The sequence below is a fragment of the Lycium barbarum genome, chromosome 1 (assembly GCF_019175385.1).
Source record: "Lycium barbarum isolate Lr01 chromosome 1, ASM1917538v2, whole genome shotgun sequence".
NCBI lineage: Eukaryota > Viridiplantae > Streptophyta > Magnoliopsida > Solanales > Solanaceae > Lycium > Lycium barbarum.
Genome location: NC_083337.1, coordinates 11,524,560 through 11,540,082, shown reverse-complemented (window position 1 = coordinate 11,540,082; position 15,523 = coordinate 11,524,560). Strand labels below are relative to the sequence as shown.

General features: G+C 39.3%; 1 protein-coding gene, 1 non-coding gene and 1 pseudogene across 2 annotated transcripts; all 3 read right to left on the bottom strand.

The window, feature by feature from the left end:
- Positions 1-1,264: 1,264 nt before the first annotated feature.
- Positions 1,265-1,381, bottom strand: LOC132618491 (U5 spliceosomal RNA). Its single transcript, XR_009574147.1, has one exon. It is a non-coding gene; the product is annotated as a U5 spliceosomal RNA (small nuclear RNA).
- A 1,379-nt stretch (positions 1,382-2,760) lies between these two features.
- LOC132628668 (MYB-like transcription factor ODO1) lies at positions 2,761-5,144 on the bottom strand. The gene is made up of 2 exons (XM_060344447.1): positions 4,308-5,144; positions 2,761-3,687 (listed from the first exon to the last, which is right to left on the bottom strand). The coding sequence occupies exons 1-2, from the start codon at positions 4,483-4,485 to the stop codon at positions 2,765-2,767; spliced, it is 1,101 nt and encodes a 366-aa protein (XP_060200430.1). The 5' UTR covers positions 4,486-5,144; the 3' UTR covers positions 2,761-2,764.
- Positions 5,145-8,513: 3,369 nt separating this feature from the next.
- LOC132619092 (small nucleolar RNA R71) lies at positions 8,514-8,607 on the bottom strand (annotated as a pseudogene).
- Positions 8,608-15,523: the final 6,916 nt, after the last annotated feature.

Here is a 15,523-nt window from a genome sequence, read left to right as displayed (position 1 = left end):
TCCTTTAATCAATATTATATAGAAATAGGTTCAAATTTGCGCTTATGGTTTGTAGAATATCTAAATTTGCCCTTGGAATTTGGGAAAAATCACTTTGACCCGCAGCGAAATGGATTACAGAAAGACTGTCATCGGTAGGAAGTGTTCCTTTGTTGCAGTCATTCTTCTTAACTATTGATTCTACCAATTTCGTATTTGTTCTCTTTACCAACATTGAATGTATATATGTTGTGACTCCTCTCTCTTTCATCATATTATGTTCCATCTTCCAAAAATACCTTGTTTTATTAGGTTGAGTTTTTGCTATAGAAGAAATAAAGAAATCAGCTCTGATTTCTTGAGTAGGTATTGTTCCAGGCGATAAAACTTTCATTAAACCATTTGCTCTGTATGAGGAAGTTACTATAATGGTGACTGAAGTAGAGAACAATACTACTAAAGAATGTTGCTATAATGGTGACTCAAGTAGAGAACAATACTACTAAAGAATGTTACTATAATGGTGACTGAAGTAGAGATCAACACTACTAAAGAATGGTCTCTTTCTCCCAAAATTTAAACTTGGCTTGTTTATTTTCGCTTGTTCAATAGACTTCCAATCATTTTGACCTCGACACAAGTCAAACATATGTCAATCTATACAATCGCTGAAACTTGTACGTTATTCTTTAATGTATAATTATTTATTCAACATTAACTTTTGAGCATAGAAATGCATATGGCCGCAGTGATGGAGCCAAAATTTTCACTAAGATGATTCAAAATATAAAGAAGTAAATGTATGAAGAAGCCAAGAATATTCATCATCTACTATTTATACGTAAAAAAATAATATTGACCTTGTATACAATGTACTTTTTTGACGAAGAGATTTTTTTTTTTTTTTTTTTGACGAAGAGAGTTCGAAACTTCCTTCAGGTATCCTAGCTCCGTCCATGCCCATGGGCTATGGCATATGGAGAAAGGGCAAAAAGGCAGCAACTCTGCCGTTGTTCCGTGAGACTATAAATGTGATAAAACAGAGTTATATCAATCTTTGTCCCAATTTTTTTGTATTTATGGTCCCAATGTAATAAGTTCTTCTAATCTTCTTTAACCTGCTCCTTTTTTTTTGATAATTCTTTGTCAAAAATAGGCATTTTTGTTGTGACCATGTAACTGTTCAATGTATATGCAAGTATAGAACTCACAAGTTGCCAATGACCTTTATACTTATTGGTTAAATAAAAAACGAGTTTTAAAATCTTATACTTGAATTGCTGGGAGAACTCAAAAAGAGAACCCCTTCAAAAATAGGCGTATGCCACTATTTGCGGCAAACACACGGTATTCTTTATTAAAACGCGAAAGAATAGTTCGGGTTGTGCTCACTGCGATGGGAGCTGTTGTATATTAGAGTAAGCAGCAGGCAGTTGCCTTCAATTTTGATGTGGGCGCTGGAGAAGATTGAATGTACAGTTTTATATTATGATTTATTTGAACTGGAACTTTCTTCTTATTCTCATCCTAATATATGTATATACAGTGGCGGAGTCAGGATTTTTCACTAAGGGGGTTTAAAATATTAAAAAGTAAACACACGAAGAAGCCAAAGGGGTTCAACATCTACTATATATATACATTAAAAGTAATTTTAACCATGTATAAACAATGTAATTTTTCATTGAAGGGGGTTCAGATTAACCCCTGGGCTCTACTTGGCTCCACCCTTGTATATATACACGGTCAGACTTTTCTATAGTAGTCATCCTCTATAAGTGATATTTTATTATGCCAATTAAGTTTTTTGAACTAATTTTTCATGTTATGTTATATTATACGTTTTCTATAATAATATTTCGCTATAACATTAAAAAATAAGACAAATGACACTGTTATAAAAAGGTTCGACCATATATATAACTTAAGCTTTTTCGACGAATTACAATTTGCCAAGATTTTTCGTTCTGATCATTAAGTATAGAACGGGACTATCTTTCCATTTAAACTATAATTAAATTAGTCTCCCTTTCTTTTTGTAGTTTACTAGTTTTTGGTGTCAATTCATAAACTTTAAGAGGGAAAGCAAAATCCAAGAAAAATTGACCAGCGACCCCGGAGAAACAATAAGGCAATGCATGCGCATAAACAAAGAAGGAAAACACCTCTCATTTCTCTAGGAGAACAAAACGTTTCGTTATTTAATTTTGACTTCCTCATACAATTACTTAATGAAAACGAAAAGAAATGAAAAGTAGACTCATGAATAAATCTCTAGTACTTTTTCCGTTTCTTTATATGTGGTATAGTTTAGGAAAGAAATAAAGTCTTTATAATTTATGATATAAAAGATGTCTACAATTGTGTGGTTATAGAACTTTTGAAACTTTTTGTTTTAAACATGTCATAACATTTGTGTAGTTATGAAAGTTTCTCATTAATGGTATCGTGAAAAATGTATTTTTTTTTTCAAATTTAAAAATGTGTCATCTTTTTTAAATGAACTGAAAAAAGTGTGTCACATCTATTGGACATCGACACTAATAGGAAGGAATCATGACAATAGTTACATCATACATTGTAATTATGTGTTTTTCTTTTCCAAATATCACAAGTTAACATTCTTTTCAAACTAATCATGCCTTTTGACATAAAGCTCATTAGGTGCACTAATCGATGATCAATCGTGCCCAAATTTGAAAACTACCAATTTCTTTTTTCCCAACTAGGTGTAATATAAATTAACATCCAGGAAACTAGAAAAAATCTGTAAAAAAAATATTAATTAACCATCCCATGAAAGTTGATTCATAGAATTAACATTAGTGTACAATCCATAAGACACTAATGCAGAATCCATAAACTCAAAATCGAAGTTAGAGCTGTCGTCAAACGTATTTTCCACCATTTGATCATGATCATTAACCTTGTAAACATCCTCTTGATCATATGAAAACTTTGTCTGAAGAATTGGAAATTGTTGATCCCCTTGTTGTACTTGCATTACTTCTTCTTGTCCATTAGCAGGATTTAAGGTTGTTGGTTCAAGTCCAGTTCCATGCCACATGCTATTCTCATTTATATAAGATGACACATTACTCGTAGCGCTTCCCATTAAAGAACAACTCGCGAAATCCAACATGGAATTTTGAGCATTAACAAGATTTCTCTCGCTTGTTTGGGACTGAGGCATAGTTATTGTACTATAATTTCTTTCGCTCCACGTGAAAGTAGGGTTTTGGTATAATTCAGTGTTGGGAACAATAGGAGTGTAATTGTATGTACTAGAAGTATTGTCACTACTATAAGTGAAAGGAGGAAAGGTGGCAAGAGTTGATTTTATGTCCATTGAAGTTACTTCTTTATTTGTTGAAGTATCAATGGTGAAAATTGAGGTAGAATCTTGATGATAATTGCTGTTGGCTTTTTTGGTTGAATTGTTGGATTTGTTCTTGAGGAGATTGTGGGTATTTGGATCTAACCCTTGAGCAATAAGCTTCTTTTTAATGCAAGAGTTCCAAAAATTCTTCACTTCATTATCAGTCCTACCTGGTAAATGTTTGGCTATTTGTGCCCATCTATTTCCCAAGATCCTATGAACATCAACGATGGTTCTTTCTTCTTGTTCAGTAAAAGAACCCCTTCTTAAATCTGGCCTCAAGTAATTTATCCATCTCAGTCTACAGCTCTTTCCACACCTTTGTAGCCCTGCAGAATGTTCGACGATATAATTCAGTAAATAAATGTGTATCCTTTTTAACATTCTAAACTTATACAGTATCATATCAAACAAAAGTTTTGGATTCAAGTCTCACATGCCTCCTTCATTATAAAACAAAATTCCCCATCGTGAGTGCTTGACTCATGAAGAAAGAATCAGGCCGCACGTGAGAGGGGCAACAAAGATATAATGAAGCAAATAAAATGTATTCTCTATATTAGTTAAGTTTATGAATGAGACGGCCACACAATTCAACACAAAATATTAATCAGTAAACAAGAATCCTCCAACTAAGGTTGAAAGAAAGAAAAAGCTCTTCTTTAAGGAAGGTTAAGCTGTCTTGTCTTTAAGACAGCCAAGCAGGGGAAGGATCTCGACTCGGAGTGGAACGCTATCCCACAATCCTCTTGAATGAGAACAGATGCAGTAAGGCAGGTATGCTCAAAAAAAGAAAGAAATGAAAACAGGCTGAAGGTATGAGCGAGTAAGACTAGGTTATAGGCAAGACAATTATACTGCATAAAATATCAGTCAGTTAACAAGAATCCTCCAATAAAGAACCAAAAGAAAATTATGAGAAATTAACAAATTTTATATGTTTATGAACCTGTTAGTTTTGGGACAGAACTCCAGCAGCCATGGCCATGGGTGGTGATATGTCTAATGAGTTTTTCATCTTCTTCTGGAGACCAAAGACCCCTTTTTACTTTCTGTTTGCTGCAGCAGTGATGGCCCATGCCTATGTCCTTCTCACCACTAGTGTCCTTAAACTGCACAATCTTCATCTCTCTCTCTATATATATAGTGGCTGGTCTATGAATAATAGTATAAAATACAATTGTCTTCAGTACACTACAGAGAGAGAGAGAGAGTGGTGTTTTCTTTCTCCAAATATTTGTAATTACTATACGTGTGCAACAAAGATGAAGTAGACATCTTCTCAATGACTATAATAGAGAGAGAGAGACTTTAACTTGGAGTGTACTCATTAAAGGACCACCTTTGGTACTCATTGGGTGATTTAGTTTGCAGCTTCTCTAAGCCTTCTCTTTTACCCATTTTATTTTTTAGAGTTTAAGCTCTATATACCGATGGTTTTTTTTTTTTTTACATAGCTAGATTATTTATAAGGAAATTATAGCGTAATTGTGTGACATTCATGATGGAGGGAGAGTCAAAGAGAAAGACTAGTAGGCTTTTTGGCAAATTTTTGAAGAAGGGGTGCACATGACACCTTAAACGAATTTTGCATCAGAATAAGAGAGGAAATTAAAGAGCTTTATAAGTATAGTACAAGTACACATGGCACGCACATTTTTGGACTCGATGATTGCATAGCCGAGAAACAAATTCATCAGATCTGTTTGATCAAAGTGGACAATATGTACCATCAGAGGCGGATCTAGGATTTAAACTCTATGGGTTCAACCTTAAGATTCTTAGTGTAAACCCGTACTATTCTAAAAGTTATGGGTTCATGTCTACTATTTATTGTAGTTTTCATAAATTTTTACACATAAATTTATGCTTCGCGTCGAAAGTTGGGGGTTCAATGGAACCCCCAGCTAGCATGCTAGATCCGCCACTGTGTACCATGTGCTTGAGTCGTGACAAATTGCAGGTAAATTTTTACAATAAACATTAAATGGTAGCATGATAAAAATAATAATTACCCTGTTGTGATATATTAAATTATACTACTGAAATAAAAAAAAATATATACATTGTCAATTACTCCATAACTTAAATTCTTACTTTTAGCTTTATTATCACTCTTCCTTTACTGAAATTTAAGGATATATTTTTGCACCAGTAGTTAGTATATACTCATGTACTACTATGTACGATAACAGTTGAAGAAAAACATTAGGTCAATAGCTGATCTACTATTTGTTTTAGCATCTCTTAATAGTATAATTATACTATATTTGAAGATAGTCCTGAATACAAGAAATTGATTTGTTAACCTCATACTCAATATTACTATATTTTGTTTCATCTTTCTGTATCGATTTGACAATTTTTAAGTGAAAAGAAATAGGGCACACTCATATGGTTAAAATACCAACAATATACACTGTATTCACATATGCGCGCATGTTTAGTGTGTAGAAAATGAGATAATATTTCAAATGTCACTCAACTATGAATATTTTATTTAGAAAGCCACTCAACTTTGGTTTCTAACCAGAAAGTCACTCAACTTTGATTTCTAACCAGAAAGTCACTCAACTATGGGTGTTTCACTCGGAAAGTCACTCAATTTTGGTATGGAAAGAAACTTGTATAGGCTCACTCTTTCCTTTTATTTTATCAATCTTCTTTTGCAGATTAGAGGCAAGATTCCATGTCCCTCTCTAATCATTGTAAGTTTCTTACATAAATTAATATGGTAAGGGGTCAAGCCAAAACCCCTCACACCTTAGGCCCACAACCTAATGGTGATGGCTTAAATTAAAAAAAAAAAAAAAAAAAAAAATCAACTTTGTTTCTAAACCAGAAAGTCACTCATCTATGGGTGTTTCACTTAGAAAGTCACTTAACTTTGTTTTTTAACCAGAAATTCACTCAACTATTTAAGTGATTTTTTAATTACATTTTGTTGATTTTTACTTAAAGCTAAAATTGTAAGAAATAAACAATACCCATTTTGACCATTTTATTAACCCGATCCACTAAAAATATAATGACCAAGACCTTTTCAAATGATGTTGTAAGTGGAAAAGCTATATACGTATAAGGTTCCTACTTCTTCTTTTGCCAACTTAAGCAGACACTTCTTTTTTTTTGGGGGGAGGGGGGGGGGGGGGGGGGAACTTTTGATATTTGGCACAAATATCTAGATTTAGTGTCATTTGTACTTCACTTCTTAGCACTTTAATCGCAGTTTTTAATGCAAATTGTTGTATATGATCTTATGTTGGTATGCTTGTATGAATAGGTACAACAGGGACCAATGGAGGGTATTCCGAGCAGTTTTTGATTGAATCTGAGGCTGTGCATGTTGGTTGAACATGGGAAGGAAGTTCCAGCACTTGAAGGCAGAATCCGACTACTGAAGGGTCTCATGCGCTGGCTATGCGTCGCACAGCCAGCACACAAAAACCCCATCTCTGAATCTCAGACAGGCCATGCATTGGCCATGCGCCGCACAAGCAACACACAGAGGAGATCATGCGCTGGCCATGCGACGCATAGCAAGCGCACAAGCGGCATCAGTTGTCCTACTTAGATCGGGATTGGGCCAACTTATCTTATATTTACCCTAGCATATAAATAGTAGTTTGGAACATTAGAAAGGCGGCTTGGACGAATTTTGAGACTTGTGAAACTCTTTCTGGGTTTTATTCCTCTTCTATTATTTTTATTTACATTGAAACCCTATGTTAATCATGAATTCTTGTTTCCATTCTCGAATCATGTGTAACTAAACACCGTAATTCTGGGGTTGTGGCGTAGCCATGAATATTGACGTTTGACAAGTATTTCAATCTTAGTATCTTGTTCGTATACAATTGCCTCTTTACTTCTGTGCTTAATTACTTGATTGTATGCGCAATAGTTGAGTTCTAATTACTAATTGATACTCGTGCTTGGGAAAGACGTTGTCAATATGGAGAAGAAGTAACGAGATTGTGATCTAAATATCCCTATAGTTGGGCTAGGATTTGTGACTAGGATACAAATATACTTAGTTAACCGTAATCAATTTCATGCCGTGCTCTTATTGCATTCTTGATAGGTCAATACCATAGGAATATAGGAGGCGAGTTATCTTGAATCGGCGAGTAGTGGTTCGGGAGAACACTACAAGATTAATAATCCGGTTAATTGACAATTGTGAACAAAGTTGCTAAGGTGGGATACTTGAATGACTCAATAGGATTGGTGAACAGACCACGACCCTAGAATACTTATAAAATCTTGATAAAAGCATTATTCAAATACGTTCTTAGCATAAATTCTGGTTACATTGTTAGTTATTTTTATTACAGCATTAGTTTAGAAAACAACAAAAACTTTTATTCTATACTTGCATAGGTAGTAGCAATAGTTTATTTTCGTGAAAGTATTGGTCATAAGTCTCTGTGGGTTCGACATCCGATTTTATATAATCACTATATTACTTGTACGACCACGTACACTTGCGTGTGCATTTGGACGCAACAAGTTTTTGGCGCCGTTGCCGGGGAGTTAGAAGTCAATTTTTTTTTGCCATAATAAAGTTTATTGCTATACTAATCCAGGTATTAACGTCTTGATCTTAGCTGCTACTTGATTGCAGGTACTTTACTCAAATGCGAAGGACTACGAGTCAAAACAATCTTGCGGAATTCGATCCTGAGCCTGAACGTACTTTCAATCGGCGCAGGAGAGATTTGAATTTATTGCAGAACCCGTAGGCTGTAGCAGAGTTACCTGTGGTCATGGCTAATAATCAACCAACGAAAGTGAGAGAGGTTGCAGTGTCTCGTGTGGCGGATGTCACTTCAAGCATTGTCAAGCCCACCATCGAAGGGCACTTTGAGCTGAAGCATCCTATGATTCAACTACTTCACTCAAGTGGGCAATTCACGGGAATGTCGCACGAGGATCCTCAGCATCACATCCATACTTTTATGCAGATTGTCGATACTTTTGCTACTGGAAGGGTCACTAAAGAATATGTGTGGCTGACACTGTTCCCCTTCTCTCTATTGGGGAATGCAAGTAACTGGTTATTAGCAGAGCCCGCCAATTCTATCACTACGTGGGATGATTTGGCGACGAAATTCTTGACAAGGTTCTTTCCACCAACAAAGACAGCTCCTCCGAAGGGAGATCATGTCATTCAGGCAAAAAAATGGAGAAAATTTGTATCAAGCCTGGGAGAGGTTTAAGGGTCTTCTCAGAGATTGTCCTCACCACCATCAGACGAATGAAGTTCTGGCACACACATTTATTGAGAGTCTGGATGCCCAACATAAGTCATCACTAGACACTGCTGCAGGAGGGTAGGCTCTTGATCTAAGCTATGAAGAACTATTCACACTATTGAACAGGTTTACTCAGAGCACTCCAGACTGGCAGGATGATGCAGCTAGCAGTTCAGTTAGGAAGGCACCGGGTGTCTTTGAAGTAGATAATTTTACAACACTATCAGCACAGATTGATACCGTGCGCACTGAAATCAAGAAGTTAACTGCTGCGCAAGCTCCACCACAGGTGCATGCAGTGCAACAAGCCATCGTTTTTTGTGAAGTCTGTGGAGAAGGTCACAACAGTGATGAATGCCCTGCAAATCCCGCATCCATATACTTTGTGGGTAATGCAAGCAAGGGGCAAGGAAACAACAATCAATACGGGAATTCCTACAACCCAAATTGGAGGAATCACCCAAATTTCAGGTGGAGTGACAACCCAGGTAATCAGAAACAAAACTATCAGCCAGCATCTGCTCCTCAAGCACCCACGAACAGTATGGAAGAGATGATTAAAAAGATGATGGGTGATATGCAGAAGATGATGATAGTCTAGCAGAAGTTGATAGCAGATAATCAGAATCGCGATTTGGCTGTGCGGAATTTACAGAGGCAGATGGGACAGATAGCTGGTGCACAAAATACTAGACCACCTGGAGGACTTCCAAGTGATACGAATGTGAATCCCAAGCCTTGTAATGCTGTGACTCTTCGAAATGGGAGAGAACTAGAGGAAGTGGCTCCGAAGAAAACCAGTCGAGTAGAAGCTAAAAAAGAGAAGATTACCGAGAAGATGATTGAAGAAGAGAGGGTAGTCAAGACACCAGTGACAAAGCAGCCACAACCCGTGGTTGCAAATCCACCACCTCCATTCCCTCAAAGTCTAGCAAGGCAGAAAGAAGAGGCGACTTATAAGAAGTTTCTTGATTTGCTTAAGCAGGTACACGTGAATGTCCCATTGGTTGATATGCTGCAGGGTATTCCAAAGTATGCTAAGTACATCAAAGATATTGTTGCAAAAAAAAGCCGATTCGTAGAGTATGCCACCGTTGCACTTACTGAGGAGTGCACTTCGCGGATTCAAAACAGGTTGCCCACTAAATTGAAAGATCCCGAAAGTTTCACGATTGAGATTTCTATTGGGAAGCAGGTTGTTGCTCGAGCACTATGTGATCTTGGTGCAAGTATAAACCTGATGCCTTCATCTATCTTCAGGAAGCTAGGTTTGGGAGTGCCCAGACCAACCACTATAGTTCTTCAGCTGACGGACAGATCGTTAGCAAGACCAGAAGGCATTATTGAAGATGTACTGGTGCAAGTGGGGTCGTTGATAATTCCTGCAGACTTCATGATTTTGGACTTCGAGCCAGACCCGAAAGTCCCATTTATTTTGGGGAGTCCATTCTTGGCCACAGGGAGAGCAGTTATTGATGTAGCTACCGGGCAGCTCACCATGAGAGTACATGATAAAGTTGAGGTCTTCAATGTATACCAAGCTTTGAAGATGACTGCAATCTATGAGGAGTTGTTCGCCATTACTGTTCTGAATGATGATACACGAAGGCCATTCATCACTTCTCATGATCCATTGGAGAGAGCCTTGGTGGGGGATGATCTGTTTGGTGACACGGCGGTGTTTGAGATGGTGCAGATTCTGGATATGGAAAGTATTTATATTCGGGCAAGCGAGTTTGAGCACTTAGACAGGACAATGGGAGTAACTCCGAAGTTATCAATTGAAGAGCCTCCGAAGTTGGAATTGAAGCCCTTGCCCGCCCATCTTAAATATGCATTCTTAGGTGAGGGTGATACCTTGCCAGTGATATTGGCAGCAGAGTTGACCACCGAAGAGGTTAGTATTTGTTTGGAAGTATTGAAGTCTCACAAAAGGGCATTGGGGTGGCATATATATGATATTCAGGGAATTAGCCCCGCACTATACATGCACAAGATACTCATGGAGGATGATCATAAGCCTAGCGCACAACATCAACGGAGACTGAATCCGGTGATGAAGGAGGTTGTCAAGAAAGAGGTAATCAAGTGGTTAGATTCGGGCATTATTTTTCTTTTTTCGGACAGCAAGTGGGTGAGCCCGGTGCAATGTGTCCCGAAGAAAGGAGGGATGACAGTTGTGACAAATGACAAAAACGAGCTCATTCCTACTAGAACAATCACTGATGGAGAATTTTCATGGATTATCGCAAGTTGAACGAGGCAACCAGAAAGGATCACTATCCCATTCCCTTCATAGATCAAATGCTAGACAGGTTAGCCGGGCAAGAGTTTTATTGTTTTCTAGATGGCTATTCTGGCTACAATCAGATAGCTATTGCTCCGGAGGATCAGGAGAAGACCACGTTTACATGCCTATATGGTACATATACTTTCAAACGCATGCCATTTGGGTTGTGTAATGCACCAGCTACTTTCCAAAGGTGTATGATGGCTATTTTTTTAGAGATGGTTGAGGACTTCGTAGAAGTGTTCATGGATGATTTTTCGGTATTTGGGAACTCTTTTGAGATTTTCTTGAAGAATCTAGACCGAGTACTTGCGAGATGTGAAGAGACTAACCTGGTCTTAAATTGGGAAAAATGTCACTTTATGGTCCGAGAAGGCATCGTTCTTGGGCACAAGGTTTCAAATAGAGGACTGGAGGTGGATCGTGCTAAAGTGGAGGTCATTGAGAAGCTGCCACCCCCTGTATCAGTCAAGGGTGTGCGCAGTTTCCTCGGGCATGCAGGATTCTACAGACGCTTCATAAAGGATTTTTCAAAGATCTCAAGTCCGATGTGCAGGTTACTTGAAAAGGAGGTGAAATTCCTATTCGAAGAGATTGGTAACCGCACCAATAATCAGTGCACCTGACTGGAACTTGCCATTCGAGTTGATGTATGATGCAAGTGGCAATGCTATGGGGGCTGTGTTGGGACAGCGACGAGAGAAAGTTTTTCATTCTATCTACTATGCTAGCAAGATGTTAGACGCTGCCCAAATGAATTACACTGTGACAGAGAAGGAGCTGCTAGCTGTGGTTTATGCATTTGATAAGTTTCGGTCCTATCTCGTTGGGACACATGTTATTGTCTATACAGACCACACAGCCATTCGCTACTTGTTCAGCAAGAAGGATGCTAAACCCAAGTTGATTCGGTGGATTCTCCTTTTGCAGGAATTTGATATTGAGATTAAGGATCGTAAGGGAGCTGAGAACCAAGTCGCAGACCACTTGTATAGATTGGAAAACCATAATCATTTTGTGAAGGACGTCCAAATTCGAGAGTCGTTCCCTGATGAGCAGCTATTTGCTATTCCCGCGGCCGAATTCCCATGGTATGCTGATATTGTGAACTTGATAGTAAGTGGGGTGTACCCCCCAGAAGCCACCTCACAACAGAAAAAGAAGTTGTATTATGACTCCTAGTTTTATATATGGGATGAGCCGTATTTATTCAAGCAAGGGAGTGATCAGTTAGTGCGGAGATGCATTCCACAGACCGAGGTGAATCAAGTGTTGGAGAGTTGTCATTCTTCCCCATATGGAGGGCACTTTCAGGGTGATCGTACTGCTGCTAAAGTTTTATAATCTAGTTTCTATTGGCCCACTCTTTTCAAAGATGCTCATGCATTTGCTAGAAGTTGCGACAGATGTCAACGAAAGGGAAACATCTCTAAGAGGCACGAGATGCCTTTGACAAACATATTGGAGGTAGAAATATTTGATGTCTGGGGCATCGATTTTATGGGTCCCTTCTCACCATCCTTCGGTAACAAGTACATTTTGCTTGCTGTCGACTATGTTTCAAAATGGGTAAAAGCAGTGCCTCTCCCAACCAATGATGCAAAGGTGGTGGTAAATTTTGTGCGAAAGAACATAATCGCAAGGTTTGGAACCCCGCGAGCAATGATTAGTGATGGTGGTGCTCACTTTTGCAACAGCTTGTTAAAGAACCTTATAGCAAAGTATGGGGTGAAGCATAAAGTCTCTACAGCTTACCACTCACAGACATACGGACAGGTAGAGGTCTCGAACAGAGAAGTGAAGAAAATCCTAGAGAAGACTGTGAATGCTCAGAGGAAGGACTAGGCAATGAAGTTGGATGACGCCTTGTGGGCGTATCGCACAGCATATAAAACCCCCATCAGAGCTTCTCTTTACAGGTTAGTTTATGGGAAAACGTGTCATCTGCCGGTTGAATTAGAGCATAAAGCATATTAGGCAATAAAAAAGCTCAATCTTGATATGAATCTAGCGAGAGAGAAGAGATTGCTCCAATTACATGAGCTTGATGAATTCAGACTAGGGGCATATGAGAATGCAAAACTATACAAGGAGAAGACTAAGAGATGGCACGACAAGCATATCCAGCATCGTGAGTTCGTGCCAGGGCAACAGGTACTACTCTTTAACTCGAGACTGAGGTTGTTTCCGGGAAAGTTTAAGTCCCGTTGGTCTGGACCATTTGTAGTGACTAGAATCACCCCCCCCCCCCCCCCATGGTGCAGTCGAGGTACAAACCATGGATGGGGTGCGCAAGTTCTTGGCGAACGGGCAGCGTCGCAAGCGATATTGGGGTGGTGATTTTGACAAAGAGAAGGAGCAAGTGCTCCTTAATGATGAGTAGAAAAGAATCTGCATCGTGCCGCGACGTTAACTAAGGCGCTTCTCGGGAGGCAACCCGAGTTTGTAATGTAACAATTCAAAATAAAAGAAAAGTACAAAAAGTGTCGTGCCACAACCTTAACTAAGGCGCTGGTTGGGAGACAACCTAACTTTTGTAGCATATATGTCATGTTTGTTCATGTTGCAGGGCAAAGGGAGGCACGGGAACTCAAAATGAATGCAAAACAGTAAGAATCGAGATCCAGGTTTGTTTGTGTTTTGCCTATGCATCGCATAGGAATCCCTCACAAAGTAAGCAGGCCAAAAATTTGGCTAAGTATAAAGTTCAGAAGGGGGGGGGGGGGGGGGGGATTGTGCGTTGGTCATGCGTCGCATGGCTAGCGCATGTTCGGTACTCAGAGGCAAAAAATTTCTAAGTATAAAGTTCAGAAGGGGGGGGGGGGGGGGGGTGTCATGCGTTGGTTATGCGTCGCATGGCTAGCGCATGTTCGTCACTCAGAGTCAAAAATTTTCTAAGTATAAAGTTCAGAAGGGGAGGGGGGGTGTTTTGCGTTGGTCATGTGTCGCATGGCCAGCGCACGGGTCGACTCGGTTCGATTTCTTTTAAAAGAATAAGACACGGACGACCCCCCAATAACCCTCACTTCTCACAAACTTTCACCCTCTCTCTACAAAACACCCCCACTCGAACCCAAATCCTAAAACCCTTCTCCCAATCCCTTTCAACTCTAAGGAAGGTAGTGTCAATCATCTCACATTACAACACAAGGTAAGATTTCGTGTGCTTTCACTCATGGAAACCCCTTTCCCTTTTTCCCCTTTGTGTTGGTAGGGAACGTTGATAAACCATGGTTTATGGGGTTGGACGAATTGGGGTGAGGGTTTGGTATTGTTGTGTTGGTAATGGGTGTTGGATGCAAGAACAATGATTCCCAAAAATAAGGGAGGGTTTTATAATCCTCTATTGTTGCAAAACTCCAAGGGATAGTCCTATGCCCACAAGTTGTTTGATAAAATTCCTAAATCAAGTTTTTTGTGATTTTTGTGAAGTCTTGAGTAGAAAATAAACTTGAAACAACATTCAAAACCATGCGGCATTGCCGTGAACAACCATAGGTCTTCCAACATGATGCTCCTTGTTTTGTAGAATAGTTTTTTTTTTTTTAGTCGTTTTTCTTTTTGAATATTTAGTCTCATTAATTTTGTTCGTTTTAGTCTCTAGATTAGTTAACTTCTTTGTTTCATATTTTTTGCACCATAGTTTGTAGTACACGACCCCACACTTGGGCTTAACTGGCGGGCGACAAAGTGAAGTGTTAGTGTATAATAAGTGTGGGGTCGTGACTTGGGCTAAATTTGCTAATACCGTTGAATGGTTGTGTTTTGTATCTCTACAGGTACAATGGTGACCAAGGGAAAAAGGTAAAGTTGATGAGTCGGGCCCCTCATAAGGTTCCAAGAGGAGTAAAGGGGGAAAGCACACCGCTACTAAGAAAGGGGCAACAACTCGTAGTGGCAAGCAACCAGTGGTCCCTATCCCTCGGGCTTCTTCCCAGAGGCGGCGGCCCACCTTCTACGGGATTGGTTTGGCAGAAGAATGGTACAAAGAGTTCCCTCTGGCTGATGGATATGTGCATGAACGGGCTGTCAATAAGGTAGCATTGAAGAAAATTTTTAGGGGAATTTACAATGAAATAATCGAAATGGGCTGGAACTCGGTATTTGATAACCCAAGGCCGGTCAACATTGACATGGTTCTGGAGCTTTACTCCAATATCATTTTGGCAAGAACAGAGGGTGGTGAGCCTCATCATTCGGTGAAATTGAGAGATGAATGGGTGCCGTTGACAGCCTCCACTTTGTGTGCACAATTCGGAGTTCCCGACCATCCCGTGGGGCTATTGCTTGAGTTCATCAAAAGGCCTGACTATAAGGCCATTCGGAAAACCCTATGTGGGCCTGATTCCAAGGCCAAGTGGGCATGATACAGAGAGGACCCTAGGAAGCAGAAGACTATGCTAATGGGTGATTTCATGAAGGAAGCACGAGTGTGGCTAAAACTGCTCAACTACCGCATTATGCCACTTGACCACTTCACTACCGTGTTGAAAGAGCGAGTGGCCATCGTGTACTTCTTCTTGACGGGGCAACCTGTCAACCTTGGATACTGGATGCTTTAGGATATGATCCGCATCATATAGGGCAAATCCCTTACGCTTAGCTTCGGTAACACAC

What these genes read in the sequence shown, in the direction of transcription:
- LOC132628668 (XM_060344447.1), bottom strand. Translation starts at nt 4,485, where the DNA reads ATGAAGATTGTGCAGTTTAAGGACACTAGTGGTGAGAAGGACATAGGC. An exon ending in TTCTGTCCCAAAACTAACAG is followed by an intron (nt 3,688 to 4,307) that starts GTTCATAAACAT and finishes AACATTCTGCAG; the next exon opens with GGCTACAAAGGTGTGGAAAG.